This window comes from Agelaius tricolor, unplaced genomic scaffold (assembly GCF_023055355.1).
Source record: "Agelaius tricolor isolate 1412-34295 unplaced genomic scaffold, bAgeTri1.0.p SCAF_29, whole genome shotgun sequence".
Lineage (NCBI taxonomy): Eukaryota > Metazoa > Chordata > Aves > Passeriformes > Icteridae > Agelaius > Agelaius tricolor.
Window position 1 is genome coordinate 1,035,729 of NW_027269289.1, and position 27,261 is coordinate 1,062,989.

Here is a 27,261-nt window from a genome sequence, read left to right on the forward strand (position 1 = left end):
CAGCTGAGCCATCTGACAGCTGGAGTGATAGTAAGAGCTGTCTCAGCCCAAGCATTTAATGTTCCCTGTTGTCGCCATGATATTTTCTGAAAAATCCCTTCACCAGGATTTTTCTCCTGAGAAGCCTCAGAAAAGAAATGTAAACAATAATTATCTGATTGCTTGGAATGTGGTCTGGAGGTTGCTTACCAACAGGTGCATCTTTGATTGGTTCCATGTGAATTGTTTTTAATTAATGACCAATCCCAGTCCAGCTGTGTCAGGACTCTGGTCAGTCACAGGGTTTTATTATTCATTCTTTTTCCAGCCTTTTGTCTGTATCCTTTCTCTTTCTTTAAGAGAGTTTTAGTATATCATTTTCTTTTAGTATAATATCATAATATAATAAATCAGCCTTCTGAGAACTTGGAGTCAAATTCTCATCTCTCACCTCATCCTGGGAACCTCACAACACAACACCCTGTGGGTAACAGTGTGCTGCTGATTTATAGGAGTTGCTACAGTCGCACCTATCCCTTGCTGTGAGCCCTGTGAGGGAAAGTGCTGTATTAGGTGCAAACTCAGCTTCATCATGGAAATGGTTTGTTTGTCTGCTCCACATTGAGTGGAAGCTTCTGCAAACTTGCTCCCCTGGAGTTCTCTTGCTGCAATTTTGTCTGTGCTCCCAAACCTGGGTAGACTCTCCCCTCTGCTCCCTCTGGCTTGGGTTTCTGCCAAGTTATCTGTCAACTGCACCAGATAATTGCTGGCATGTATTGGATCAGGTGCTTTACAGGAACTCTGGCAGCTGCCATGGCTGTAAATAGTGGCTAGCTGATGTTTCCCAAGGGCTGCAGGGGAGAAAATGTGTTTCCCACTGACTATTGGGGTGATGCTGTAGCACTTGAGAGGTGGCAGCAGGTTTGCCCTGTGACTCCAGGATCTGGGCCTAGGGGGACCTGCCCTTGCAGGCTGTGTAGCCCCAGTTTAGAAGCAGACTGGAGTCATTGGGCAGAAAAATGAAGCGGGGCTGAGTCATTTAGCAATTAGTGAGCCTTTAGCCCTGGTAAGAATCTGAGTAACTGAGAGGCAGAGTCTGCCTAGTGATTGCTATTGAAGGATGTCATGGAGACAGTCCACTTACTTACAGTTCTGGAGTTCTGGCTGCTGTTCTGGATTTAACATTTCCTTTTTTTTCCCCTGCTCATCTCCCCACCAACAAGCTGGGGAATATGCATGGAAAACAAATCAGCAGCAGATAGTAGCATGTGAAGTGATTCTTCTGCTGGCATGAGTGGGACTGTGGGCAATAACACCTGTGGTGATTTAAAGTCCAAAGGTAATGTGTTGCTTTCTTGCTTGCAAGCCCTAAAACGGTTTGGAGGAAGGAGGTGAGAACCTGAGCCAGCTGGTTTGTGAGGGATGTTGGATACTGTACAGCTGGTTTGGGTTTTATGTACTTGATTTCTTCAGAACTCATGAGTAGAGGGGACAGGCTGCTGTTACTGGTGTGACCTGCTGCCGTACTCGTGAGCAGGCACAGGTGTCTGTGTAAAGGGCTCTGGTCTCCCAGATAATACAGGTCCCAAAATGCCTGTAGAGGTTTTCCCCCCTCTTTAGCATTTCTCAGGCAACATGGAGGCTCCCCATCCCCACTGGACTGGCTGGAGGCCTGTGCTGGATAAGGAAGTGAAAGCTCCCCTAAACCTTGCTGTGCTCAGCTGCATGAGTGAGCAAGACCTGCTGATGGATGTGAGGATAACACAATCCAGGATGGTAGTGAGTGCTGGTCTTGGGAGCACTAAGGAGATCTGCTGGTGTAAGGGCTGCAAGAGAATGGAGGAACTAGGGACTCACAGTGAGAATCAATGCTTGGGGTCAGCCAAAAATGCCAGGAGGCAGGGAAATGGGAATTAAACAAGCAGGAAGAGAGCCAATCCTCTTTGATGCCAAGAGGACCTTTTAAGCACCCAAGATTGCTGTGGGTGTGGAGCTGCCAGGAGTAGCCTGTGACATCCAAAAGAGAAGGGTGAAGCAGGACAGTCTGTGCAGCTCAGGGTGCAGGGGCAACCCCCAAACCTGGACTTGTCACTGCCCACACCCATGGAAGCATCTGGGCTGCCCCAGCTAGGGGTTGTGAAGGGCTCTCCAAGCAATCATGTGAAATGTTTTCCTTTGATTCATCATCTGTAATTCCTTCTGGAGACATGCTTTTCTCATGGCTTGCCTCCTGTAAGTCAGCTGTTCCCACTCAGGAGCTGAACTCTGGGCAGCCTTGCCTGGGTTCCTTTTCAAGGAATGCAGCCTTTCCTTTCACCCAAGTATTCCAGTGCACATAACACTCTGGGCTCTCTCTTCCCTGACCCTGTTCTTTGTGTTCCCAGGCTGAGGTTTCCCCTGATGAATTTATTTGGCTCCCTGATCTCTTTACTTTTCTCACAGTTTCTAAGGAGATGGGTACAATGAGATGAAAATGTCAACCCCTTGTATTTTGTGCAGGGGGATAAGCCTGAGCTGTTGCTGGACTACACAAACCTCTGGCATTGCCATCATTTGATGGGACTCTTGAGTTTCCCATTCCCAGTTCAGTGGTATTTTGCCCTGACCAGAACTGAGCACAAATTGGGGCTGGTTTGTTTTTCCAGAATCCTGAACTGTCAGAAATGTGCTGCATCAACATGAAATCCAGTTTTTGGAGTCTAAGGGTTTTTTTTTTCACATGAAACAAGAAGTTTTCTCTGATGCCTGAATGTTGAGGCACAGGGGGGAAATCCAGGGAGTTGCTGATAGACTGATGAGGGAATAAAACTCAAGTGGACTGGTGGCTCTCAGCAAACTCGTGAACCTTTTCCTAAGGGATAGAAGTTTTCAGGGTGATTCAAAACTGCTCTTCCCCCACAGAACCCCTCTTGGGCACCTCGCAGGCAAGGCCAGTTGCTCTGAGCTGCCTGGGTAAGTTCTCCATCTTGCCTACACTTGTTTCCCTTCCCTCTCATTCTTGCTTTCTCCCGTTGGCTCCATTTCCTCTGGACTTCAGCAGAGGGATCTGGGATTTGCAGCCTGTCCCTTCCCACTTCCCATACCTCCTTCCTGGCAGTGCTGTTTCAGGAGTCCTTGTGCTTTAGCCAAGAGGGACATCTAGTGGGGTTGGAGCTCAGGGACCTGGGGTTTGTCAATATTTCTTGCATTTTTATTTATTAATTTGTAATCATTATGAAGGAGCAGGAACTGAGGTTTTACATGGTCCTGGTGGCATGCTGGCACGGTGGACCTTTGGTGGCCAGTTCATGGGCTGTTTCTCTCTTCTTACTTGCACATAGGGAAGTGACTGTGGAATGGGGCTTTTATGGGAAGAAAGGTGCTGTGGTAGGTGTCACTGTGCTCAGTAAAACAAAACCTGTCTGAACACGCTTCTCGGTGGATTTGGTTGCACAAGGTTCCAACTTTGACTTGGAAAATCATCTTCTGCTCTCTTCTTGCTTGGCCATGATCCTGCTGGTTGTGGCAGGAGCCCCAGACTGCATGTGGGCACAAGGGAGAGAGAGTAGACACTGGATCTGGTGTTCAAGTGATGGAACAGCCCACTGCAGTTCCTGTGGGTGCAGGTGCTGGGGCCCAGCTGCTGGGCTCTTCTCATTAACTGTTTCATCCTTTAGCATCCTGTAATTCCAGGCATCTTCTGGGGACCATCATCCATAACAACTCCTGTTTAGGGAAGCTTTTAGTGGGCCATGTGTCTGGGGAGCTTAACTGCAAACTGTGGGACACTGAAATGCAAACATTTGTACTTTTATTTGCTCAGTGCTGCAAAAGTGCTGCTGATGCTCCCTGGGCAAGAGAATGACCACAATAAATGCTTCCTTTTGTGTTGCTGTAGCATTGTGTAAGCACAGATCTCAGAATGTTCCTTAACTCTGCAGGGAGGGCTGAGGCACAAACCATCCTCCTATGAGCCCTCACAGCTGTTTCTTAAGATTTCTCCCCAGACTCCGCATCTCTCTCCACACAGTGGCGCTGCTGTGCAGAACAGTAGTGAAGTGTTTTACTGGGAGAGGCTCAGCTTCCCCCTTAGTGCTAGGGGTCTGTGCTGTAGGTTTCTGTTTCAGGAACACTTGCACAGAAGCTCAGGAAGAACCACACAGCCACAGTATTAGAAAATATCCCAGTTTATTGCAGCATCTCAGTTCTGAGAGTTTTACAAAATAATGTATTTACAGGTAAGGAAGGGACTAACTCAGCTGGAGTGTGCTTTGCTGGGGCAGGAACAGACTACAGAGGAAAAAGAAAGAAAATCAGCACATTCACGAGTCACATTTTTCTTTACAAAAGTAAGATAGGTGTAAGGCTGGTGTGCACAGCTGACTGGTGTTGTCCTTGTAGGGAGCACTCCAAGAAGAATTCAGTGCAGCCCTTGTGCTCTTCACAGTGATTCCAGAGGCACCTGGGGCTCAGCAGAAGCTGTATCAGCTCAGCTCAGTATGATGTTAAGGCACAATGCAGTGATGCCAATCACTCTGGGTCTCCACATGTGCCAGCAGCTCTGCCTGTGGCTTCTCTCATAGCAAGTGATAGTGTTTGAGCCCTGCCCATGGATTTCTTTGGGATGAGTGATGGCTTTGAGCTCTGCCTGTGGCTTCCCTCAGGGTGAGCAGTGGTGTTTCAGCCCAACATCTGTCTTTCAGGCCCCCAATCCTGGACTTGGCCAAGCCAGAAGCAGAGCTGGACAGAGGACAGAAGGAGGAGACCATGGTGTGGGACAAGGGAGGGATTCCAAAGGGAATCTCCCCAAAACTATGGTAAGACATCCATTATGGCTGAACACCAGAGAAAGGATATGGATGGCTGTTTGAAAACAAATGCACGACTTAGAATATATGCTGAAACCTTGTTTTTGAACTTGTCCAATAAAGTTTGCCTCTAAACACAAACTGTTTGTCTTTTTTGAATTAGATTTTTTAAAAATTTAGTACTATATGCAATCTTGAATGATGGCTCATTCAGATTGTTCATGGGAGCTGAACTAGCTTACCCCCTCAAGGGAAACTTCTCCAAACACAGATTTCTCAGACTAAGGGCTAAACCCAACCATCAGCTCTGGTTGCACATGGAGTCCCAGGCGCTCACAGCGAGGTAGAGGGAGGGTTGAAGTTCACAGTAGAGGCCGTGCATGGCTGGCACTGCCAAGTGTCTTCAGCCAGCGCTGTCCAAGAGGTGTCCAGGCATGGATCCATCCTTAGAGGCCTGTGTGCTCCTGGATCCAGTCTCGCAGGCTCGTGAGCCGGCTGTACACCCCAGGTTTGTTCCTCTGGGCACAGCCGTCGCCCCAGCTCACCACGCCAGCCAGGAACATCCGACTACTGGGCTCCACACTGACCAGGGGCCCCCCAGAGTCTCCCTGCACAGAACCACACAGGAGCATAAGCACCAACCCCATAGATCACTCTCGTGCACAGTGGTAAAGTCACTCACAAAAACTGAGCAAGAAATGATCAGTAAATCCCTGTCTAAGTCAGCTGTCATTACAACTTTTTGGCCATTCCCTGAAACAAATATTTAAGCATGGCAGTAAGAGCCACAGTGCCAGAACAAAGAGCTATAAAATACCAGTCAAGCAGCCTGGCTTGCTAACTAAGACTCTGAATAAAAGCCAGAAGTTGGAGTATGGCTGTATATCGTATCTGGTGAGAAGAAGTCCAAATCCTGTGGTTTTGGGCTGTAGTTTTTGAGTTGTAAGTCATGCATCGACATAACTTGCTGCTGGTGCCCATTGTAATCTGTTCATTTTCTGAATCCAGGAGAATTCCCACAGATTTGTTTTATGTTAAAAATGTAAATATAAGTGGAAGCAGATGAGCGAGGCTGAGCAAAGGACTGTCTCCCTGCCTAATAACCAATAACCGGCATTAAATCCAGGTGCTGCCTTACCTGGCAGGCATCCACACCACCGGTCAGGATCCCTACGCACATCATGCGTGGTGTCAGCTGGTCTGTCAGGAGCTGGTTACACACAGTCTGGTTGATGAGCCGGATCTCTGCCTTCTGCAGGATGGAGGCTCCTGTGCCTGCCAAGATGGAAGAGCATCCTAAGTAAAAATACACATTTTTAAACAGCTCCCCGTTTTTCCCTCAAGAAACACAGAAATCATAGACTTGTAGAATCTCAGAATGGTTTGAATTTGAAGAGAACTAAAGCCTGTCTTGTTCCATCCTGTGCCACAGGTAGGGACACTTTCCACTACACCAGGTTGCTCCAAGCCCTGTCCAATATGGCCCGGAATGCTTCCAGGGATGTGGCAGCCACAGCTTCTCCTGGCAACCTGTTTAAAATACATCAGTGCAGCACCAAATCACATGCCAGTGCTCACCTCCTTCTGCAGTTGCTCCCCATCCAGTCACCCACAGGTCCTTGCCCACAGGGAAGTTGTGGGTGGCATCGGGCAGGCAAATGGGCTGGACGACAGCCGTGAAGGTGACAGGGCTCTGCAGCTCCAGCACAGCAATGTCATAGTCATAGGTGTAGTCATTGAAGAAGGGGTGGGAGATGATGCGCTTGATTTTGCGGGTTTGCACATTGGGGCCACTCCGGTCACCTTGGTCAGTCAGCCCCAGGTAGGCTGTCCATAGGCTGGGGTCTGAATACCTGCATGGGGGCCATGAAACACAGGGTGAGACCTCATCTTGGAGACAGCACTGCTCACTACCTTAAACAATTTCCTTGAGGAATGCCTCTCAGAGCCAATGTTGGAATATTGTGAATTTGGTCGCCACAATATAAGAATATTAAACTATTAGAGAGTTTCCAAAGAAGGGCAACGAAGATGGTGAAGGGCCTTGAGGGGAAGCCGTATAAGGAGCAGCTGAGAGCACTTGGTCTGTTCAGCCTGGAGGAGACTGAGGGGAGATGTCATTGCAGTTAAAACTTCCTGTGTGAGGGAGAGAAGAGGGGTAAACTCTGATATCTGTTCTGTGGTGCCCAGTGACAGTACCAGAGGGAACAGCCTGAAACTGTGTCAGGGGAGGTTTAAGTTGGGTATCAGGAAAAGGCTTTTTTCTCTAGAGAGTGGTCAGGTACTGGAACAGACTCCCCAGAGCAGTGGCCACAGCATGAAGACTGACTGAGCTCAAGAAGCATTTGGATGATACTCTCGGGCACATGGTGTGACTCTTGGGGATGGTGCTGTGCAGGGACAGGAGCTGGACTCGGTGATCCTTGAGGGTTTCTTCTAACTCAGCTTATTCTGTGATTCTGTGAAATACCTGGAAGCACAGGGATATAAGGCCGGTACCTGATGCCTTGCAGTGGCAGGAAGCAGTGTGCTGCTGACACCAGCCAGCTTGCTGACACCAGCGAGGCCCCACAGATGTGGCCCTGGCTCTTGACGTGCAGGCTGACCTGCCACGGCCACTCTCCCACGTCCGAGTTCTGCCCACCAACGATCCGCGACTTCCTGACATAGGAGCGGAGACCACAGTCTAGGGCAGAGAAGGAGAACGGGTTCTTGGTTTCTCCTGTTCCCATCCAACGCTTCCCCTCTGTTCCCTCCAGGACATCTGACAGCACAAATACCCTGTTTACACATGTCAGGAAGGGCTGATGTTCTCTGCACAGATGCTAAATTAGCTACAACCTTTACTGGCTAACTATGTAAAGGGGAGATAAGCCCCTGTATTACCCATCTAAGCCTTCCTGAATAATACAGACACCCCACAGGCCGTTAAAGAATGTGGCTTGGATATTTCCAGATCAAGCTCCTGCACAGAAACACACAGGGGCTCTCTCTGCCACACTGGCGTGTTTCTCTGAGAGAGCCAGCCCAGAGTCCCATGTCTCCCCCATTCCTGAGGCACTCACTGCAGTTGTCCTCATCAGAATGGTCCTCACAGTCCTGCTCCCCGTCGCACTCGGGGTTCTGTTTGCTGATGCAGTGTCCACTGCGGCACTTGTACGTGTACTCCTTGCAGGGGACAGTGGTCTGGCCTGCTGCAGGCAGGATGGAGGCACAGGGGTTAGCCCCAGTTCTGGGGAGGTCACATCAAGTCCACCTCTTCTGATCAACCCCAGAGCATTTACACCCTATGCAAACACACACATGAGGGTGTCCAGCCCCAAGGAATTCCATCAGAGGCTGCGTTTGCTGGCAGTCACCCTCCAGCCGACCCTCACCTGTGCTGCAGCTGCCCTCATCGCTCCCGTCCCCACAGTTGTCCTTGCCATCACATTTCTGTGTGCTGGGGACACACTTCCCGTTGTCACACTTGAAGCTGTCAGCTGAACAGCCTGGGGACAGAGAGCAGCTCCTGAGGGCTGGGCATGAATCCTGCAGCACCTCAGCACACGGCTGTGCCCAGCTCCCCTCCCCGAGACAAGTAAAGCCTCTGCAGCTCCAAAATACTGTGTCTCCAATCTCTTCTCCAAACTGCACACCACCACTCAGTTATTCAGCCCTTTCTATTCCTACACCTCTGCTCATCCTTCTTTCCTCTAAGCTCTCATTCATCTTTATCAGGTGAGCACTCATCATGCCTGGGCTTTTTTGCCTGCTAATTTCCAGCACGGCACTTCCCTCCACCCCACGAGCCTCCATTACCCTAGTCACCCCCTTTGTGCCTGCTTCAGCCCTCAGCCCTTTGTGCCTGCAGGAACAGCCTGCAGGGTGAGTCACTCACTGCACTGTAGCTCATCGCTGTTGTCGCCACAGTCGTTCACATTGTCACAGACCCAGAACCTGGGCTTGCACCAGCCATTCTGGCACTTGAACTGCTGCTCGGTACAGGCTGGAAGAGCAGAGTAAGAATCACATGATCATTTAGGTTGGAAAAGACCTCCAAGACCATCAAGTCCTACCTGAGACCAATCACCACCTTGTCAACCAGACCAGAGCACTGAGTGCCATGTTCAGTCATTCCCTGGACACCTCTAGGGATGGGGACTCCCCTGGGAAGGCTGTTCTAATGCTAGAAATTAGGGGAGAGGCCTGCAAAGGCACCTGCGGAGTCACCAGCAACCCACCCACCGTGGCAGCTCTCCCAGTGGGTGTGCAAGCACTTGGGAACCCCAGAAACCAGCTCGGGACCGTGCATGTGTACATAAATACACTATACACTCAGTACATCACAGTATTTCCACTTCTCTGAAGAACAAAGCCATTTGGAGCTGTTGTGTCTGAGGTAGTGGAGGCTGAAGCTGACATCACAACAGCAGGACAGCCAGAGGCAATACTGAAGGAAAGAAATTGCTGCAAGCAGTGGGAAAGCACCTGAGAAACCAGGATCATGGGCCAGCAGCACATCCTTCCCCACAAAACTGCCCCTCCCAAACCAGGGCACCCCATCCTCTCTAATATACTGCAGACCCAGGACAATAACATTAACTATAGGACAGCTCTGCTAATCCAAAAGGAAAACCTGTTACATAAAGCAACTCCTGTGTGTCCCATGGGTTTTCCAGATGAGCTCTGCAAAGCCTGCATGGTTGGGTAATGAAATGTGTCCCTCCACTCAGCTCAGCCAAACCCACAACCAGCAGGATTACAGAGAAAAACACATTCCCAGCTGGAAGGAACTGGAAAGAGAGGGCGATGCCACTGGGAGAGGGCTGAATTAAGCAGGAGCCCACAGCTCTTAGGCTGAGAAGGAATCCCAAATTGTGCACCGAGTCTCACTCCGGTCTGGAGGAGGGCGGCAGTGCTGGTTCCAGCCAGCACTGAGTCACATTACCCAGAACAAGCCTAACCACCCCAGGGCACCATGGCCTTTCCATGCTGTGCCAAAGAGAAACCAAAGGCTGGACTTACTGCAGGACCTCTCATCACTGCCATCCACGCAGTCGAGCCACCCATCGCAGCGCATGCTCCTGTCGATGCAGCGGCCAGTATTGCAAGTGAACTTGCCAGGGCAGGCTGAGAGGGAGAAAGGGACAAAACCACACATGAGCCCTCTTGGTGTCCCCTCTACATCCCTTCTGCAGAGTTTCCTATGCCTGCAGAACACAACAGGAAGACCAGGAGATTTTCAGGAAAGCAAGGCATGCTGCTATGCCCCTGGAAAAGGCTGCTTCCCAGTTTACAGGGCAGTGTAAACACAGAGGAGGGACAGCTCTGCATCTCAGGCAAATCACTTCCCCCCCCGAGCCCCAGGGTTTCAACTCACGGTCACTGGAGTCGTAGGACAGGAACTCTGCAGAGAAGCCTGTGTCTGTGTAGGATTGGTCTGAGTGGAACCGGAGCTCGATTTTGTTGGTGGTACTGGCCACCACGAACTGGGAGCGCTCCCCACAGTATCTGCGGGGAGAGAGCAAAGAGGAGTCAAAGGGGTGGAGGTCAGCACCAAGGAAACCTTCTTCTATGCCTGGTCTCCCTCCACACTCGGGAAGCTGAGAGGGCAGGAGAGCAGGGAGCAGGTCTGATCCCAGCACAGACTGCTGGGACTCAGGATCCAAATTCTGCTGCTGCTGGCAGAAGGTTTGGGCCAGTTGTAAACACCAACTTATGACTTTAGGAATGACTGGGAACAAGTTCTTCCACATCCTTGCTTGCCCCATGATGTGTCTGATCTCGATACACTGGACTCATGCAGGATCCCATCTCACCATGGATCACGTACGTGAACAGCACTGCAGAGGCAAGTGCTGACTTTGAAACCCTCTCTCCGAGGCAGGGTCAGCTCTCTTGTCCAAAACACTGTGAAACAAGATTAATCACCTGCCTCTGAGATCCTAAGTTTTCTCTCTGGCCCAGCTTATATCAGGCTGGGGAATGCATCTAGAAATGCATCACAGGATATGAGTGCCCTGAGAATGGAGAGCTGCTCGTTCAAGCAAACCCACCCCAGATGTTCCTGCCTTCCCACACATGAGCTATGTGCTGTGATGCTCCACAGCATCTGAGGGGTGGTTCAGCTGCAGCACACCACAGAACCAAGTGTGGGACTCCCCACTCATCATGGGGCAGTCCTGGGCTGACGCAGCTGTGGGGTTTTCAGGGTTTCCCCCGAAAATGACTGCCGTGGGTGTCCCAAACAGAGAAGTCCAGTTAAGCACAACCTGTCCGGGCCCCTCAGGCAGGCTCCAGGGCTGCAGGCAATCTTAGCAAGCTCAGCTCTTAAGTGAGATCAGCTCTTTAGTGATTTTCAGCTCATTAGTGATTTTCAGCTCTTTTGCTTGCTAAGTGCCTTTGGCAGATGCAGGGAGAGAGAGAAGAAGCTCTGTGTGAGATTCCACAGAGATGTCTTTGTTGGCATCTTCTGCAAAGGGTCTCAGTGACAGCTCTTCTGCCGAATTGGGCAAAAGTAGGGGTTTATATAGGGTACAGGAGTTTTAGGAAACAGTCCAATAGTAAGGGTTGAGGCAAAAGTGACCTATAGTCTTACAGAGAGATAACAAGGGTCTGAAGGAGGAAGAGGGGCTTCTTTTGGTCCACTCATCATGACTAGGCATTTCCTATCTTAGGCTGCTGACCGCCAGGGAGGCCTTGCAGGTCCTGTGCCTGCTACACTGGGCACCCTCCTGCCTCCTCCCAGCCCTCAGAGCACCAGCACACTTGTTTCCACAGCAGATTAAGGAAAGCACAAGTTAGTGTGTAACTAAATGAAGCCACTCCATGGGTTCAGCCACCCAACACCCACCTTGTGCCGTTGATCTGCACATAGTCTTTGGTGCAGGAGGTGACTGGGATCCCAGGCTCCAGCACAAAGAACATGTTGAAACGCACCTTCACATTCTTTATAGAGGGAACCTACAAAAGTATGCACATCACTGGGCTGTTCCTTTCTAGAGCAAGAAAAAAGGAATAGTTTCACAGGAAGAAGGTTGCGCTTGGGGGAGGACAGAAGATAACTAAAAAGGGGAAATCAGTTTTCCAGCAGGATAAGAAACAGCTTCATAAAAGTCAGAGTCACCCTGGCTCCAGAATCCCCAGTGGAACAGGCATACAGAGGGGTGGTCAACAGCCAGTAACTGGCATGTCCCAAAGCCCACATTCTCATACTTCTTGTGTGAAGTTACAGGATTTTTCATGGTCTTCTGTGGGGTTCAGGCCTCTTGCAACCTTCTTCTGCCTTTGCCTCCAGTTCCTAAAGGCTCCCTCAGTCATGCCAGACCTGGAGCCTCTGGGCCCCAGATGCTGTGAGCTCCCTTGCACCATGTCCTGTATGACCAGGGTCATTTGACAGACTTGTTAAGGGAAAGAGAGGGCCCATCTCACCTCAATGTTCCAGACACAGTCCATGTCTGGGGGGTAGTGTGCTGGGTAATAGGGAGTTGTGAAGGTGCCACTGTCTCCCTTCAGGGTCTCACCACAGGCTAAAAACAAACAGGAAGGTAATAACAAATTAGAGATTTAGATGTGGCTTTTCCAAGCCTCAGCTGGCTGTTATTGGAGGCAGTGGCAACAGTCTCTAACATGGTTAAGTCACTCTCTGGAGAGAGCAGCTTTGCTCCAAGGCTTGAGAGAACCCAGGAGATCAATTAGGTGCTTCCATCAATCTGCACATCTAATCCAATATAATTCTCATTTTTGCCTCCTTGGGGAACATCCTTACTGCAGTCAAGAACACCGTAGGCAAGGCAAGCACCTGCTTCCAGGTGCTCCAGCCCTGGAAACATCCCTGACAAACTGACCCCAGCCACAGCCACCTCCCTGTTCAGCTGCCCATGGCAGGGAGACATGGGGAAACAGGCCAAGGCCTCTGCTCACCTTTCATCTTTGGGAGCTGGAAGAACTCAGCCTTAAAGCCAGGGAATCGTCCCTCCTTGTTGGTAACCAATGTGACTAGCATGACGTTCTGGGAGGAGAGGAAGGTCAGGTTGTAGGATGGGGCATAATTCCCACAAAGCCTAGGAAGCAAAGGACAGAATTCGTAAGGCACTACTGCACAGGGAGCCTCAAGCAGCACATCTCAGCTCTGAGCAGGAGCAGGAGATCTCAGGATCACCCTGGACTTGGTGCCATACAGGAACACCCACCTGACCAAGGCGTGAGGCTCCACGGGGCTCAGAGAGTCGTACACCTTGATGTAGTCACTGTCATCTCTACATGGCTCCAGCTCCAAGGTCTTGAAGGTGAGACTGATGCTGGAACTGGCATCTGCCCTCAATGCCCAGTAGCAGAGGGCATTGTTAGGGTATGGGCTGTTGGGGAAGCCTGGCGTGGTAAAACTGGTGACCTCCCCTTCCTTGGCATGAAGGGAGAACATGCAGCTGTCTGCCCAGAGAGTAGAGAACAGTTAACAAGGCAAAGAAGCCTTGCCCTGCCTTTCCCTGGGATGCACAGAATAATTCCGGCAGGCTATCCCAGGGCAGATGGCTCTTCCTGGATAACAGCAAGGCCTATGCCACAGTCTGTCCAACCCCAAACCAGCTCTAAGAATCACACTGGGGTCTGCCTTGCATGCAGAGAACCTCTCTCCAGACCCTTCCCCATCCTGCAAGAGAAACACCACCCTAAAGAGACCACTTAGATGGAAGAACTGTACTTACTGTCTCGGGCAGAGTGAGCTATGCTGGGGTCCACAGCTGCAGGAAAAAACAGAGCTGACATCACCCTTTGGGCTATGGGAAATCCCTGGTCACAAAGCCGAGGTTGTTCCTCAGACTGTCATTGATCTGGCCTCACTTGTGGAACCTCTCCCTGCAAACTGGCAGGAGAGCTCTTTCCTGGCCTCTGGGAGCTGAGGGAGCAAACTTTCCCTCTGCAGAGGGAGAACTCATCCTTGTCTCTCTTCCCTGGGCTCAGAGGAGAACACAGAGCATTTCAGCAAAGGGGATACAGGTCCGTGCAGCCCCCTTTAGGCTGTACATCCCATTAAGCTGTGCTGTGACATCCAGGTCCTTACACCACCCTCAGGGCTGGCTTTCTCATGAGAGGGCTGTGACCAGCACCTTCTCCTTCCAGAGAAATATCCCACCTGATCCCATGCAGAGGCCCAGGGACAGCGAGACCAATACTCACGGAAAGCAATGACTGACTCCACCTTCAGCATGGGGTTTCTCAGGCGGGGGTTCCACCTCTGCACCAGGCTCTGCTTGTCAGCCATCGCCCTGTCCAGGCTCTCTTCCCGGTATTTGGGCACAAGGAATTCTGACCAGTAGTAGGCAATGACACTGCCTTCACTGTGGAAAGGGTAATTGTGGGATAAGGGCAAGGACAGACATAGGAGGACTCAAATACCACTAGAAGAAGGGGCCAGACTACTTGATTAGCCAGTTTTGGAGCCTGGCCACAGGGAAGGGAGAGTTCTATGACAAGTTAAGCAAACAGCAAAGGCTCCTGCCAGCCTGAGCAGTCTCTCTCAATGCTGCCAGGCACCACCCACTACAGTTCACTGCACCACACCTTGATTTTTCCCAAGACATCTGGCAGAAAACAAAATGCATTTTCAGGTCACTTTTTACTGCTCACCCTTTCCTGTGTCATTCAGGGTGATTACTGGGGTACTTCTATCCCAGCATCCTGGGAAGGATGGTAAATGGCTGATGTGATATCCTGGCATCCTAGATGGGGCTCAGGCAGTGCCTAACACTCACCTGAAGGCAGTGATTACTGTCTCCTTGTGGTAAGGACCAATATCAGCATGATTCTTGTAGATCTCCTCCACCTGAAAGGGTTAAAAAGAGGTGTTCAGCATGTCTAGAAGTGAGGAAAAGGGAAAGGCTGAAGATAGACAGAGCTTCAAGCCTGCAAAGGAAAACCAGGGCACATACCTGGCATCCCTGTGTGCAGGAATCTGCAGAGCCAAAGAAAGAAAGAAGGAGAGTTGAGAGCCCCAGAAGAGCACAGAGCTGCCCATCACAGCCTGTTCTGACTCAGCTCACCCACTCTTCCCTGGGGAAAATGAATCCCCAAGTCTGAGGGAAGAGGCACAGCTTCAGCCTCTTTTAGACACCCTTTTACCTCAGGTCCTGGCCCTGACTCATCCAGTGATTCTGGGACGTGCCCTGGCAGCTCCTATGGCACTGGGAGATGCCATGGCACTGGGCTGGAGCTGGGATGTCAAGATCCAGCTCCAAAGAAGGTCCCCGCTCCCAGCCAGTGTGACACAGTGAGCAGGTAAAGCTCCAAGGAATCTTACATGGCATATCCCCATGGCCATGGGGCAAGAGGAAAATTCCTTGCTTGTAGAAGGAGGGAGGCAAGAAATCTCTTACCGTGCTCTTCACCTTCTTGGCCAGCATACTGAACTCTGGAGAGCTGGAGTTCTCATAGGCATCCAGGAATTCCCAGTTCAGAACCCGCAAGTGGCCATTGAAAACCTTCTGGACAGGTGTGTTCCTATCTGGAAGAGAACAGCTCAGGGTCAGGAAGGGCAGTCAGAGCTGGGACTGGTGTCACAGCAGATCCCCAGTGACAGCAATTGGGGCAGGGAGGTGGAAATGGTGTCTCCAGAGCTTGAGAGGGCACATGTGAGCAACACCAGGTAACAAAGCTTTTCCATGCGGACGGATACGTTCCCAGGGTGTTACCCTACATGTCACCACCCACCAGACGTCACACTCACATTTGAAGTGCCAAAACAGGAGGCCAGTGGTGAGGGAGACAAGCAGAAAAACAATGATCAGGACAGTGATGACCACCTGCCGCCTTGGGCCGCGCTTTTCCATCTTCTTGGAGTTCATGGCAGGGAGGAACTCCACCCCTTCATCCAGGTTGTTCATGTCCTGGGAGAGGAGGGAAGGCAGGACAGTGAGAAAGCTGTTCTCAAAGCCTGGCTTGGGGAGGTTCAGCCACAGAGCAGCCTGAAGCAGGTTTGGAGACAAGGAATGCAGCAGCACTGAGGGCAAACCTCAGTGCTGGCAGCTCCACAGCCATGGCAAGGACAAACCCTGAAGGTTTTTTCTTTGCTTTTCTGCACACACCTAATTCCTTTCTGCGCCTAATATAAGGTCATGACTTCAAGCACACTTAGGGGCAAATCCACACACCCTCCTGTGACCATGGCAGGTCACAAGCCCACAAGCTCCAAGATCTGCCTCAGCAGATGAAACTGCAGAGAAAAATTCACCCCCACAAAGTGCTCGCTGTGTGCAGGTGTGTCACCCAGAGCTCATGGGGCACAGCATGCTATAAATAGCATTTCCCTAATAGAAGAAATCAAGCTGCTTCCTTCCTTTACAGCTTTTTCACAGCTCTCTGTCACGCCTCCTGAGCCAGCAGCACTCCTGTGTTTCTGCTTAGAATCTCTCATCCAGCACAAATACTTGTTAAAAGAAATAAACCAAAAAATTGAAAGAACACACAAAACATCCCCACAACCCACAAGCAGCCATGCTCCTGGGACAAGAGGAGCGGAAGAGAGTGGAAGAGAGGAACGAGGAATGACACAGCTCTTGCTGTCATCATAATGGGCTGAGTGAGGAAGTGGAAGATGTGTTGAAGCATCAAGCTCTATATCAGCTGTAAAACCATTGGTATCCTAAGGTTTCAGTTTCTCACACCTTCTGTTCTGTTCCTCCATCCTTGCCCTGCTTCTGTACCTCTCACGTGGGGGGGAGGGGGCTGCAGACTCAGATGTTTTCCAAGGATCCCACACAGCATCCTTGGTACTGTTGGACATCATGGGGACCCAGATCCACGCCTACCCTGGCACCTCCTCTCCTGCCAGCACTGGCAGTGGTGTGGCCAGAGCTCACCACATCTGCTTCCGATCTGTGCCTCCCTTGGGAAGGAAGGGCTCTGCACGTGCTGCAATGGCCCAAAACAGGAGGATCCTTCACCTTTCTGCTCACCACCTTCCCATTTTCTCCTTAGTAGGCATTCAGCAGCTTCCTGGGCTCTGGAACCTCAGCATGGACACCACGGCACAAAGTGCCGACTCACACAAATCCGCGGCATTTCCACGTGCCCCGTGCTCCAGAAGGGTAAAGCTGTCTCCACAAACACAGGGTCAGACTCTGCCTGTCCTCTCTCAGCCCAGGGCTCACACAAACCTACTCCAACAGCTTGGGTTAATATGAAGCAAATGTCACAAGCCCCTAAATTAAGGAAAAATATGTACAAGGGGGATATAGCTTGATAGAACACAAGGGAATGGCTTTGAAATGAAAAGATAGCAGGGTTTGACAAGATACGGAAAAAAAATTCTTCCCTCTGAGAGTGGTGAGGCCTTGGCATAGGTTGCCCAGAGAACCTGTGGCTGCCTCATCCCTGGCAATGTCCAAGGCCAGACTGGACAGGGCTTGGAGCAGCCTGGTCTAGTGGAAGGTGTCCCTGCCCATGGCAGGGGGGTGGGTCTGGATGGGCTTTAAGGTCCCTTCCAATCCAAACCACTCTGGGATTCTATGAAAAACAGCTAGCAAAGGGGATCCTGCTAACATAGGGATCTCTGAGCCTGCTGTACAGACAAAAGGAAAAAGCCATCTTTACTGCATTTCCTCACTGAACTTCCAGTAGGTACTTCATCTTATCTTTCCTCAGCCTTGCCTGACAGGAAAGCCCAGCTCCCACTTGAACCATTCCCCCACTTCTTTTGCCCTTTTCTTCACCCAATGCCTGTGCTCTCCTCCCACCCTCCACACCCCACTGCAGCCTCTCCTCCTTGCGGTATTTGCCCAGGGCCCTTCAGAACAGAAAGGGAAGTGGCAGGCACCTTACTCCGAGTTTTTGTCAAGGACTCTGTAAGTTTAATCCTCTGCAAACACCAGAAGACCACCAAGACCGAGCAACTCACCAGTTTTCATATCACCTGCTCTCAGAATCCTCTCAGTTTATCATTTGGCGGTTCAGGGAAGGAGCCTTCGTTCATTTTTGAGTTTTACTGCCTAAGGCTAGACAGAAAGAACTGTTTCCATCCCCAAAATCCACCCATCTCCAAAATAAAGAGACCTAGCAGGGCTGCAGAGGACAATCCCATGGGGAATGCTCTGAATTCTGTTTGGCTTCTGATCATACAGGAAAAGCTTGAAAATATAACCCAAGGAAACTTTGAAACAGATGATGGCACACAAAATAAAGCTTAAACACATAGAGACATCCTAAATCAAGAAATTCTTCAAAGTCAAGACTGCCTGGAATTTGACACACTGTCTTCCAAACTAGCTCCTACCAGTTTTCCAATCATGAAATAAATCCCCCCAAAACCTGGTAAAGAGAAGAAACTGGCCACAAAACTTGCAAACACATCCTCTCTCCCTCCACAGGGCTGCTCACGATGCAGAGCCTTCTCAGGACTTCAAAACATTGCTGCTGTTGGCAGGAAACAAAGCATTTCACTCTTTATTAACATCTGCAGGAGTCTATGGCAAGAAGACATTCTCAGGCACTTAAATGATCTATCAGTTTCCGCAGACTTCCTGGAGCCAGCGAGGAAGAACTGCAAAGAAAACCAATTTTCCACAAGAAAACTCTTCAGCTGCGGGGACCTTCAGCCCTCTGCAGAATTCATATACTTCCGTTTCACCAAACTGCCGGGAAAAAATAAGAATCAGCAGCAAGCAGAAGCTCCTGCTGTATGACACTGCACAACAATGTGGCTGATGCATTTTAACATCCCCTTTAAGCTAAAGATTGTGTCCTTGCAGACAGAAAACTCTCTCAGTGAGAAAATCATTGCTGTGATTAAATCAGAAGGCAAACAGAGCCCTCCTCTGCCTCCAGCACATACAGGCAAATGCACTGCTCCTGGGAGCAAGGAAATTAGACAGGAAAACTCACCATGCGCTCTTTCTTTAGGCAATTTCTCTGCTTTCCTTGGAAAAAAAATAGTATGAAAAAGCTAAACCTGTGAGTTTACAGTGTGCCCTCGTCCGTTTTTTCTTGCGCCAAAGCTGAGCCAGCAGCAACACAGGAGAAGTGATAGGAGTGCAGGGACTTCTGGGAAGGTTACTTTTGTTTTTCCTCCAGTACAAGGTGCACAAGCAGCCACTGACACTGTTACTTGCCAGAAGTTATGCCGCGACTACAAGCAGATAGGAGGCTAGAGAGGAGCTGAACATGTACTGGCCTCACCTTGTCCATGGTTCCTCCAGAAACCATCTCTAGCCCCAAGTGACTCAAGGTCTGACTGTCTCACTGTCTCACCCTTCTCAAGGAAACTGCTCCAATAAACATTATTAACAGAAAACCTCCCTTGATATTCTCTCTGCCTTAGTCACTGCAGCAGTTACTTCCTTCTGCTCCTCCTCACTCAGTCCTTGCCAGTATGGCCAGGCTCCCCACACAGGGAGTGTGACCCACACTGGTCACAGCATCAGCTGTGGCAGCAAAACCAATCCAGGGAAAAGTTCAGACAGGCACTGCCCCAGCTCTCTTATGACTCAGTTTCCCCTGGAGTACCAACTCCACGAAGAAACTTCAAAAAGAAGTGCACATAGATGAATTTATAGAGCGCTTGGAGGGCTCCTGCTCCTCTGCACAGCATTTGAGCTCAGTCCTGGGGAGAGCAGACCTCCCACTCCTCCTTCTCTAAGCCACACAATGTATTTTTAGACAGTGACTGTGCTCTGTCCAACTGGACAAACCAGATGCAGAAGTGACTAATTCTGTCAGCAGGAAATTCAGCAGGCACAAGGGGGTGGTGGGAACCAGCTCTGCACTGGACATCTTACGGGAAAGCAGAGAGATTCTCCTGCAGTGGGGGATCATGGAAAGGCTGGGATATGCCATGGAATATGGCTCTCCAGCATGATGTGTGCAAAGCAGGGGTCCCACTGGAATCAGCATCCCCCATAGAGGCTGGTTTCTGCCTTTTTGGCACTCCCAGATGGTGATGTGTCCCAGGCACCAAACCCCTTACTGTTCCTCTCTCCTCATAAACAGCTGTTCAATCTCTCCCTGAGTTTCTGCATCTGTTTACAGGATTCTGACCCACAGAAGGACTGGGCTCCTGGCCATTAGTTTCACCCGTCCTTTATGAACACCAGATAATTTGTTCATCCAGCACCAGACATGAGATTTACCTACTTCTCTCAACTTTCCCAACTCCAGACTCTGCAGGTCTGCCACAGGACTGCTCAGGGCCAAATCTGCCCAGATCATAGAAGGTAAGAAGAGCAGGTGTGCAACCAAATAAAATCTCACAGCAAAAAAAGATCACTGTCTGACACCATGTACACAACCAAGAAAAGGAACCCATAAAATGCCAGGCTGGAGGAGGCATAGGGAGGTCAGAGATGAAGCAGAGTCATTGGACAGCATGGTTAGACTCTTGAGGGTAATTACAACTTGCAGATCCCAGCCTGTGTATCCAAGAGGCAATTCCCACCTCCCCTTTTTTAGCCACACCTGCCTCGGATGGTGTTCAATAAAAACTAAAACAAATACCACATGAGAAACCAGAGGAATGAAACCTGTCGACTGGGCCACAGTCTCAGGACATAGCCAGCAAGCCAGTTCAGAGCTCAGGAGACCAACACGGTGGGCTTGTGCAGCAAAAAGAGCCAGAAAAGTTGTATTTTCAAAAGCTGAGAATTCCTGGATCATGTTGAAAGCTCACACCAGCTTTGTGGGGCTGGTATGAGGGAAAACAGCCTGTTACCCATCGGAAAAAGTAAAACAAATGTAAACAGCATGTGCAACTCACTTCTCCCAAGTAGCTCAAGTACAGCTACACCATCCTTAAATCAACTCCCGCACCAACTCTTGCTGCAAACCCAAATAACTCCTCTGGAAAAAGATCTGATAAGAATCATCTTCTCACTTCTCACTCTTGATAAGAAATATATAGAAACAGCACACATGGGAAGTGAAGTTTACATGAGGTGTATTCATGCTGTGCTGCCCCACCACAGGCAGCAAAGCACTGAAGAAACTTTGCCAGTGCATTAGTTTTTGTCTTCAGTTCTGTATTAAGGGCAATGAAGCTATAAAATTATGACATCAAAACTAGAAAGGGAATATGGGGCAAGAGCTCAAGGACAGAGTCCTCCAGACTGTGCACCTTCCAGGCGCAGAGGGCAGGTGCAATAGTGAAAGATACAAGTCACACACACCTATTTCACATACCAAGTTTGAGCTTAACCCTCTACAGCAGATTGTCTTCTCACCACCCTGAGTCATATGAGAAAACAAATTCCTTTAGGTTTATTATAGAAGAAACTAATGTTAATGTTTGCAGAGATAGCAAAGGCTTGGCTTGCTGTGCCATCCAGGCTGATCGGTGCAGCTCTGTCCTGCATCACAGCAGCTCAGAAAAAACTACCATGCTTCTGTTTTTCTGTGGTTTTACACTTAAATCTTAGCAACTGTTGGGGAGAAGCTGGAAATAAAGGTACTCTACAGCCCTGATCTGTGTACCTAGGGGCCATGAAATTCCTCCTTGCAACACACTGATGTCCCAAGAGCAGCAGAGAAACATGCCACAGATGCAAACAGCTCATTTAAATCACTTGTATGTCTTTCCTGGTACAGACAGAACTGTCTGGAAAACAGAACTGCCTCCAGCAGCTTAACCAAAGCAGCTGAGCCCCAGACCTTAACCTCCACAATCCTTGTGACACTTTACTCATTCCTGAAGTTCTGAGGTGGATCAGGATCATGGGTCTCCGATGTTTGAAGCCAACAGCAAGGAAAACATGAGCACCTCCAACCAGGAAATCCTCTGTCTGCCAAACCCATCCCTGTTGGCTGCTCCCTCCCCATCCCAGCCCATGACCCAGATATTGCAGGGCATATTATTTCCCAGTCTGTCCCCAGCGGCCTTTGGATGGAAATGATACATTCTACCCTGGGCAAGGGGAGAACCTTTGTCCTGATACCTTCCCCACAGCCAGGCCCTAAAAACACTCTCGCCGCTCCCTCAAGGGTTTTACAGAGTGATCTTTCGTTTGCTGAGCAAAGGTCTGGCCTCAGCCCTTTTCTCACTGTGTCTTCCTTATCCCTGTTTGCTTTTGGCACCAACAGCAGCCAAACTGGCCCAAGCAGCAGCTCACCTGCCAGCCACTACCCCAAGGAAACACTCTGCACCTTTCCAAGGAAGAGCAGCAGCTTCTCCTCAGCCCAAGAACTACAGCAGCTCCTTTACCAGCACAGGAGGAGACACAAGATGTTGCAAAACCACTAATTTCCTCCACTCTCATGTTTATAAGGGGCCAAGTCCAACAACAGTCCATGTGTGACAAAATCCTTGGGTTGTTTCCTGCCAGGAGGGCAAGTACTGTCTTCAGGGAAGCTGCTCTGGATCAGATCAGTCCCTCTTAAACTGACACAGGGGGAAAACTGATCCAGAACCAGGGAAGGGACCCGCTTGAGCCCTCAGTCCTGCATAAAGACAAATCAGAGCACAAAGCTACCTTCTGCCAGGAGAACAAGACAGGCAGGGAAGATCGTGTCCCACAGGTGCCACCCCAGCCTGGCCAGGGACAAGGAGCTTGAGCTGAACTGCTTCAGTGAGAGCATCTCCTTCCCACTCCCAGTCATGGCACACAACCAGACAGTGGGATAGGAGGCAAGGGAAAATTTCTTGCTGCAGGCCAGCTTTTTGATCAGTGCCAGAACCAGCAGCTCCTATGTTGCTGTGAGATAATAACTACTAAAACCAGGCCTCAGAGACAGACACCACACAGCCTGCAGGTAGGGTGGGAAATGCTGCTGTCCTGCTTTAACCCAAAGCCCTGGGTTTGGAACAGCTCTGTGTCACAGAACAGGCTCTGGAGGTGCAACCCAAACTCAGCCATCCCTGCCCGACCCTCAGCCAGGAAGATCTACAAAAGAAGCTCACTCAGGTCTCAGAACACACGGATTATGCAGTGGTTAATTAATGAAGCCCCACAGCCCTCCCTTTACGACGCTTGAACAGGTTTAGTTGGATCTGTTGCTAAACAACCCAGAGCCAGGCTCTGCACATAGCTTGCTAGCATGGACTTTACCTTTACTCACAACCCCACTGCCCTTAGCTTAAGCTGAAACCAAAACCCCTGGAGCAACGGCAGCACCAACACCGAGGAGATCCAAAGCCGGCACTGACAGGTGATCTCCACTCCCCCAAAGCTGGTTTTTTTCTGCTCAGCTGAGCTCAGCAACGTTCCCCAAACAAATACTCCTGACCTTACCCAAGGGTGAGCTGGAATCCCCCCTTCCTGAGGGATCCAGAGCAGCCCTGAACCCACCAGGCTCGAAGGAACCAGACGAGCAGAGGACGAGGCATCTCGGCCAAAGGCTGGCAGGTGTTCTGGGAGCTCCCCTGCCCAGGTGTGCCCTCACCTGCAGCTGGGTGCTGTACCGCACGCCGGCACCGTTGGCCGGGGGGCCTCGCTCCATGGCCAGGGCAGTGCCGCGCGGCTCAGGCCGCCACGGCGCGGTGGCTCCGGCCTGGGCACCGCGCCCAGCTCCTCCTCCCTGCGCTCCTGGCAGGTGCGGGCAGCCGGAAACACCCCGCAGGTGCTGTGCCGCTCCCGCCTCTCCTCTCCACAGAAATACGGGAAAACACCGTGCCCAAAAGCCCCGTCAGCTCTGCAACATCCAAGAGATCCTTCAGCTACAAGCTTTGCTTTAGCAAATGAAACCAGAAAAATCTTGTCTTCTAAGAGAAGCTGCCCTGCACTCGGTAGGAGGGCTGGCTGGCATGCAGAGATGCACAGTTTCTAAAGAAAAGCTTTGTGTATCCAGGGTCTCATCCCTCCTCAGGTGACAACATTATCATGCTATGAAACCCTGCTGCAAAGAGGGCACTCAGCACGAACAGACAGTTTACCCCAGGGACAAGCCTCATGCTCCCAAAAACATTTGGTACACTCATAAGCAAAATATTACCTTTCCTCAGCCTGAAATCTGCCCTCAGCAAGACTACATCACTGTAGGAATGAGCTTTCTCTTGGCTAACAGAGACCAGATGCAACGGGAACAACACAGCAGTGCTGCAGAAACTGCATGTGCACCCAAATGTGGTACTCAGGGGATGCTCACATAGCAACAGCCCTTGGGGCCTGTGTGGTTTAATATTAAACAGAGAGAGAAGGGAGGAACTGGGGTTCTGAGAACACTCTAATGCAGGTTTAAAAGAATTTGTAACACTGAAAGCTGCATTCAGTCTTACTTCACCATTTACCCTTTCTTGAAACGATGATTCATACACACACATTCCAATATTTAGGTTTCTCACATTCAACAGCAAGTCAGGATTAAAACAGCTAGATCAAACTCACTCTTTCACATAAAAGTTCTTCCTTTCTCCATCTTACTTGTGCCAATCCGTATGAATATGCAATATGCCCATTCGAAGTTGAACTGGCCACCCCACCGCTGAGCCACACCTTTTTACACCAATTGCATCCTGCCCTGAAACTGAATTTTTTAAACACTTGAACACTTAAAACTGCCCAGAACTCTTGTTCTGGTACAACAAGAGTTGCTGATCACACGCAGAAAATACCTTGCTGAGTCTCCTTTGTTTCCCCTTGCTCTACATGGTCACCTGCGGAGGAGAAGTTTTGCAGGCTTTTTGCAGATGGTTTTTTTTTTTGGGAAAAAATAGAGACGGAGTGAGGTCTCTGAGCCTGCTATGATGTAGAAACACATAAACCACTGCCTTCCCTGCCCCCTCAGCAGCTGCCAGAATTCCACCCACCGCAGAACACGGCACAGGAGGCAGCATCCCCGAATTTAAGGTACTCCTTTTGAAAAGGTGCCGTGTTAGTCAGGCTGCTGATGTCAGGAGCTCTCAGCGCTCCCGCTGATGCCCAGCCCTGCCCAGCCCTGTTTTTACAGCCACTCCCTTACCTGCCCGGCTGCAGCCTGTCTTAACACCCCCGTGAAACAGCATATTTTGGGTACAAAGCAGCTGCTCCCAGCTGAACTACTGCTCCTACATTCTACACATTCTTCCTGTTTGGCGCATCCACTGATCTCCTCCAGGCTGATGGCAGGCAAACACCCGTGCATCAGGGATGTAGATGATGAGGGCAAAATGTGGAGATCCGCAATCCCTGGTTCGACACAGAGCTGTGAATGCTCACTGTTTCCTGCCATTCAAGCCACTGACATTTTACAAACTAATTCACGAGCCCTCTTTGAACAAGGGGACACAGTCACCGTGGGGAAAGCCAGCAAGCAATATATGTGCAAAATGTAAATATTATATAGCTGGGAGGTGGCTAGTTCGAGGCCTCAATACCAGGATTCCCGTTTTTCTGCTGCTGGAGCACAGGGATTTCCGTCGTGGCTGTGCTGCAGCCATTACCGAGTCACCGTGGAGGGAGCAGGTCCCCTCCTGGGCAGTGTACAGCCCCAAAACATACAATAACAATTCCCAACCTGTCTGCCACGTGCTTTTTTTGGTGAGAGACTTCCATGTCGGACTGAAAGATGCTGAGCCCAGCCGAAGCACGGTGAAAACGCAATAAAGCATAAAGTTCAAGGCACTCACCTGCATGCAGTGGCAGCAGCCACCCGCAAAGCTTCTGTTTGCTCCCGCTAGAACCAGTTTATCCAATAAAAGCTGTCACCTCCTCCTCCTCGCGTTGTCTCAGTGTAGCCACAACAGCATCTTGAGAACAGAGCCGAGTTTTGGGAGGAAGGCGAGCCCTGAAATCTGAGAACCAAGTCCGGCTTGGTCAGAATCTGTGCGAGTTGCAGGAGCTAAATCACCCTGAGCTCGAACCCCAGATAAGGATCAGCTGCAGGAGCAGCAAACACTGTCGGGGCAGGCAGGATCCTTCTGCATCAGCTCCCAGCCCTGGGAACACCATGCACGTGAAAGAAGGGAAGAACTGCTTACAGAAGGAATGAAGGCCGGCTGCCTGCGGGGGAGGAGTCTTCTGGTGAAGGCAGTTGCCAGGAATTCTAGCAAAGGAGCACCATCCATCCACACCAGCGACGGGCCGGATTCAGTCAGGGACAAAGGCTTTTCCTTCCCGTAGTATGGCTCAAGGATTGTACTCTCAGCGCGACTCCAAAATTCAAATTTCAGCGACAGTGCCCTCCCACCCAGATTCCTGCCAGGCAACCCTGAAACCACCCCATCTCACAGCTCAATCCGGTCCGGCAACTTCTAAAGCATTACAAAAGACTGGGAGAGAGATAAAACTCACAGGGTGTCCTGTTACTTTGCATTCCAAAGAGTAAATAAAAGGCTGATTCAGTGGGAGGAGAGGAGAACGTCATCCAGCAGCGCTGTGCTTTCCAGCTGAACAGGCAGCCCCCAGAGCAAAGGCTGGGGACCGCTGGGGATGGGCACAGCCACCTTGGGCTAATCCAGCCTCTCTATCTGCAACGCAAGAGAATAATTACTGACTGTGGAGAATGGGAGCTGGAAAAGTGTAGTGAGTTGCCCTCAACTAGCTACATACTGCTCTGGGGCAGAACAGGGAGGTGGCACTCCCCTTCCCAAAGCTGTTCAAGGATTACTGTGTCATTCGGATGGGAACTTCTCCTTTGATCTCAAATGCTTCTCTCACGAGCTCGGGAATGAGAGCCCTGCTCCCAAAACATGATTTTGGCAGAGATCAGAAGTAGCTTTGCCCTCCTGAGATCGTGAAAGCTGGCCAGAACTAAGGGGTCTAGTGCCCTGCTCCATCTCAGGGATGTCATGGGCATAAGGGCAGCCTCCAACACACCCCAGACAGCTCCTAGAATCGCTTCCAAAATCCAGGAGGATCCTGGAGGATCCCGTGCCTCTGCTTCTGGTGCCAGCCACCTGTCAATCATGGGGCTCCCAAAGGAATACAGAGCACTAGGAAACACTAGGATGTAACCTTGCTGCCGGGACTATAAAGAGAGCCAGGTCTCCTTCTTGAGCTCTTCAACGCTAGAAAGCAGAGAACCTCTTTTGTGAGCTCTGAATCAGCAGCAGCAGTGTTTGCCAGCCAAACTGTAAATGCAAGAGTGGACAGGCCTGACCGCCTGGTTTCTGGCACCGTGTGTTTTGAAACCACTGGGCACGCCCAAGGCTCCAAGTCAGGTAAAGTTTGTCTTCTAACGAGCTGCAAATGTGTAAACTGAGGCCTTGACGACTTAGCTTAAAGCAGAGAGGTGCCCTTTCACCCTCCCCAGATCTCTTTGACTCACCTCAACACAAGTTGAAAAATAAGAATACAATAAATCCTGTCAACCAGCCTAATTCAGCTTTGTAATTATAATTACAAAGGACTCATCCCTCTGACTGGGGGCTCTCCTGGTCACAACTGCCTGAAAACAGGCTAAACTTTCCCCTTGCCCTTCAAAGGAACAGGGTGCTAATTTTCTGCCAAAAAAGTACTTGGGGCTTTTTGGGAAATACTCAGCTTTGCACATTAACACGTTCCCTACTCTCAGCTGTCCTAGCAGAGGCTGGAACAACAGACCAGCTAAGTTTAGGATTTTTGGTAAAGTACAGAGGCTGCATATGACATTGCAATTATAAAAGTGACAGGACAGATAA

At 50.3% G+C, this 27,261-nt stretch overlaps 1 protein-coding gene and 1 long non-coding RNA gene across 9 annotated transcripts in view; one reads left to right on the plus strand and one right to left on the minus strand.

The window, feature by feature from the left end:
* The window catches only part of LOC139600927 (uncharacterized), a 28,652-nt gene extending 23,745 nt beyond the window's left edge, over positions 1–4,907 (plus strand). Inside the window, exons 2-3 of one of the 2 annotated variants that reach the window (XR_011682717.1) lie at positions 2,881–2,931; positions 4,662–4,907. This is a non-coding gene — a long non-coding RNA (uncharacterized lncRNA). The remainder of the gene's footprint in view (positions 1–2,880; positions 2,932–4,661) is intronic. The other variant, XR_011682716.1, reaches the window with a different exon arrangement.
* On the minus strand, positions 4,130–25,912 carry ST14 (ST14 transmembrane serine protease matriptase). Of its 7 annotated transcripts, none has more exons than XM_071449527.1 (19): positions 25,621–25,912; positions 15,472–15,631; positions 15,122–15,249; positions 14,501–14,571; positions 13,926–14,086; positions 13,454–13,489; positions 12,941–13,178; positions 12,672–12,811; positions 12,180–12,277; positions 11,602–11,711; positions 10,129–10,259; positions 9,774–9,878; positions 8,647–8,754; positions 8,144–8,257; positions 7,832–7,960; positions 7,266–7,452; positions 6,345–6,619; positions 5,905–6,041; positions 4,130–5,374 (listed from the first exon to the last, which is right to left on the minus strand). In XM_071449527.1, exons 1-19 carry the CDS (start codon positions 25,705–25,707, stop codon positions 5,213–5,215), a joined length of 2,577 nt encoding a protein of 858 aa, XP_071305628.1. In that variant the 5' UTR covers positions 25,708–25,912; the 3' UTR covers positions 4,130–5,212. The 7 variants fall into 7 exon arrangements, with proteins under 7 accessions (XP_071305628.1, XP_071305626.1, XP_071305624.1 ...); XM_071449525.1 differs by lacking the exon at positions 25,621–25,912 and adding an exon at positions 25,270–25,611 and having other exon boundaries at positions 15,548–15,631; XM_071449523.1 differs by lacking the exon at positions 25,621–25,912 and adding an exon at positions 25,270–25,611.
* Between the last annotated feature and the right edge of the window lie 1,349 nt (positions 25,913–27,261).

Bases quoted from the DNA above. Each gene is read 5' to 3' on its own strand.
- ST14 (XM_071449527.1), bottom strand. From the start codon at position 25,707: ATGGATGGTGCTCCTTTGCTAGAATTCCTGGCAACTGCCTTCACCAGA. The intron at 9,879-10,128 runs GTGAGTTGAAAC...TCTCCCTCTCAG, and splicing joins GTCCTACGACTCCAGTGACC to CCTGCCCTGGCAAGTTCACT. The intron at 5,375-5,904 runs GTAAGGCAGCAC...GGTTCTGTGCAG, and splicing joins GTGGTGTGGATGCCTGCCAG to GGAGACTCTGGGGGGCCCCT.